Genomic DNA, 2,863 nt, shown 5'->3' on the forward strand with positions numbered 1-2,863 from the left:
CTCCAGAAGAGGGCATCAGATCTTGTTATGGATGGTTGTGAGCCACCATGTGGTTGCTGGGATTTGAACTCCGGACCTTCGGAAGAGCAGTCCGGTGCTCTTACCCACTGAGCCATCTCACCAGCCCCCAAATAAATCTTTTTTAAAAAAAAAAGATATGTTTTTTTTTTTTTTTAAAGAAAGAAAGAAAAATAAAAACCAACCCACACACAGGCATGGAAGTTTGAAATTCAGAACCCATAGGGTGAAAGCAAAGAAACAATTCCCCAAACTGTCCTCTGACCTCCATACACATCCCCCTAAATAAATGAAATATTAAAAGGGGACGAGTTACAGGTGAAAGCACCTGCTGCAAGCCTGAGGAGCTGACTTTAATCCTTGGAATTCACCGCGGTGGAAGGATGAGTGGACTCCGGGAAGTCTGGACTTGACCTCCTTATGTGCCCCCACCAATATAAATGTTTTAAGAAAAAAAGACCTAGGGGAAAACAAAGTACTAGCAAGCAAGGACCTGCGGGGCAGGAGGCGGGGAGGAAGAAACGCACCAACTGAAGGACACACATAAACCTTCAGAAATACAGTCAGATGCAGAGATAAACGCAGAAAAGGGACATGCAAGCAGGCATACAGACTGGAAAACTCTACCCCAGCCCCCGCTGCCCCAGCCCCCCGCCGCCAAAGCGAAGAGAAGCACTTATACCCAGTCCTTCAAAAACACACAGACACTCGCGTGCACAGGGGCACAGGAACACTGTACACGTGTTGCCCTGCCCTTGCGCCTTCTGAAGGACTCTGCCCCAAGCGGCAGGGACAAGGATAGCTGATCCCGGGACAACCTGCGGGTCTCCTTCTCTGGGGACACTCACCGCGTGGACAGGAGTGACCAGGAGGGCTCGGGTGAGGCGGGGCCCGGCCTAGGCGGAGCCAACTGCCAAACAGCCAGCCTAGTGGCACAGCCTCCTCCTTGGTAACAAGACGGCTAAAGTCCAGCCACCCAGGCGCGCTTGCGCAGTACGCAGCTGCAGGCTAAGCCTGGTTACCAGGGAAGGACGTGGGGCGGTGCCTTAAAGCATCGAGGCCCGCCCCTCTCAGCCCAGATTTTCGGAATTCTTATTGGCCTGAGGCCTGAGAGACCGTGGAAAGTCACCCGGTTCATCAGTTTCCGCAGGTTTGATTGCAAAATGGGGTTTAGGAAAGACCCGCTGTATAAGGATGTCATGGAACTTAAGGACAGGTCAGGTCTCAGAAGAGTTCTTGGCACCAAGCTCTCCTAGCGTTAATGCCAGATGCAGCAGCTCTAGACGTCTTCCCAAGCGTTTTCTTTACTCGCCCCATTCCCCTGACGGGTCAGAGCTTGAGGTGTCCTCTAACTCTGGTCTGCTCAGGACATTTATTATTGGTAGGCAATCTGTGATCAACGTCTGGTCTGTCCCAGGTTCAGGCCTCTGTGTTGCAACTGGACTTTGGGGGCAGGGAGGCCAGGAAGGGTGCAAAAGATTCACTACTCATTTGATTCCTCGCCAAAGATGGCATTAACCAGATTCATTCTACAGGCTCAGAACAGACTCCGATGGCACCTGGCTGAATTTTGGCGGAGCCTTCCACTCAGATATGTAGCATGTCAGCTTTATGACAGTTGTACAACTCTTGTACTGTCCTGACTCCGGGTGAGGGATGGGATGGGAGGTGGGGTCTTGGGGGGGGGGGAGAGACAGCAAAGATACCAGAAATATTTCGCCCTTATTTCAAGCCATTTCCGTGTGGAGCAGATCGCTGACGGTTTTGAGATCTTCAACCCTGTTTTTGGTGCACATTGGGTGGAGGTGGGCTTGGGAAAACATGTTCGATCAAAGAACTAAGAGTTAAGGCGCAGACGAGCCTAGTGGCAGCTTGTGACCAAGAGAGGGCGCCTGGAACGCCCACCTCCTGTCCCCACCCCTTTCCTACTTCTCTCCCCACCGGTCCACAGCACACGCCATTCTCCTGCGGAAGACCACGCACATTTCCAGGTACCACGCACATTTCCAGGTACCACGCACATTCCCTGCACTCTCGACTCTCTCTCTCTTTGCGTCTCCACTCAGAACCCACCTGCCCCAAGGCTTCGCATCTCGGCTCTCCAGGTCACCTCTCTTCCGGCTACCCCTCCTTCCCTTGCTTCCTCCAGACAGACTCAGGGTTCTGGAAAGGTGGCCAGTGAGCCGGGGAGCCTTGGCAGCCCGGGTGACCGTAGCGTCAACTGGTTGGGCTCCAGCGGCTAGCGCGCTGAGCACCCCGCGTCCCTGGCAGTCAGAAACTCCAAAGTCCTTGCTGACCGGTGCATGTGTTTCTGCTTCTGGAAAAAGGGCCTTCGTCCCAAACCAACTTGGTCTCCTGCCTGTATTACTAGCTCACCCACAGTATGATAGATAGTGCTGGTTTAGATGAGGCTAATCGGGGCAGTATTTACCCTTGATTGAGCACTTACTATGTCCTAGGCATGTATACGTTTTCCCCTCATGCATAGCCTCATTTAATGTCTATGAGCTAGTATTTTTTTTCTTTTTTCAAGACAGGGTTTCTCTGTGTACCTTTGGCTGTCCTGGACCTCACTCTGTAGACCAGGCTGGCCTTGAACTCAGAAATCCACCTGCCTCTGCCTCCCAAGTGCTGGGATTAAAGGTGTGCACCACCACTGCCCTGCTATGAGCTAGTATTGAATAGTCCCAAATACCAGTTTTTACTAACAACAGATACCTTAACTGGGAAAGATTTTTTTTTTTTTTTTTAGATTTATTTATTATATGTAAGTACACTGTAGCTATCTTCAGACACTCCAGAAGAGGGCGTCAGATCTTGTTACGGATGTTGTGAGCCACCATGT

General features: G+C 51.4%; 2 protein-coding genes across 7 annotated transcripts in view; one reads left to right on the forward strand and one right to left on the reverse strand.

Moving 5' to 3' along the window:
- The window catches only part of Abhd14a (abhydrolase domain containing 14A), a 10,350-nt gene extending 8,064 nt beyond the window's left edge, over positions 1–2,286 (reverse strand). Inside the window, exon 1 of one of the 3 annotated variants that reach the window (XM_029542827.1) lies at positions 2,092–2,286. In XM_029542827.1, coding sequence (XP_029398687.1) covers positions 2,092–2,110 — 19 coding nt within the window. In that variant the 5' untranslated portion in view covers positions 2,111–2,286. Of the gene's footprint in view, positions 1–866; positions 1,016–2,091 lie in introns of those variants that run through there. The other 2 variants (XM_021206495.1, XM_029542829.1) reach the window with 2 other exon arrangements.
- The window catches only part of Abhd14b (abhydrolase domain containing 14B), a 4,964-nt gene continuing 4,026 nt past the window's right edge, over positions 1,926–2,863 (forward strand). The window contains exon 1 of one of the 4 annotated variants that reach the window (XM_029542832.1): positions 1,926–2,028. The gene's annotated coding sequence lies outside the window, so the exon portion shown is untranslated. The remainder of the gene's footprint in view (positions 2,029–2,863) is intronic. The other 3 variants (XM_029542831.1, XM_029542830.1, XM_021207647.2) reach the window with 3 other exon arrangements.

Source organism: Mus pahari, chromosome 10 (genome assembly GCF_900095145.1).
Source record: "Mus pahari chromosome 10, PAHARI_EIJ_v1.1, whole genome shotgun sequence".
Taxonomy (NCBI): Eukaryota; Metazoa; Chordata; class Mammalia; order Rodentia; family Muridae; genus Mus; species Mus pahari.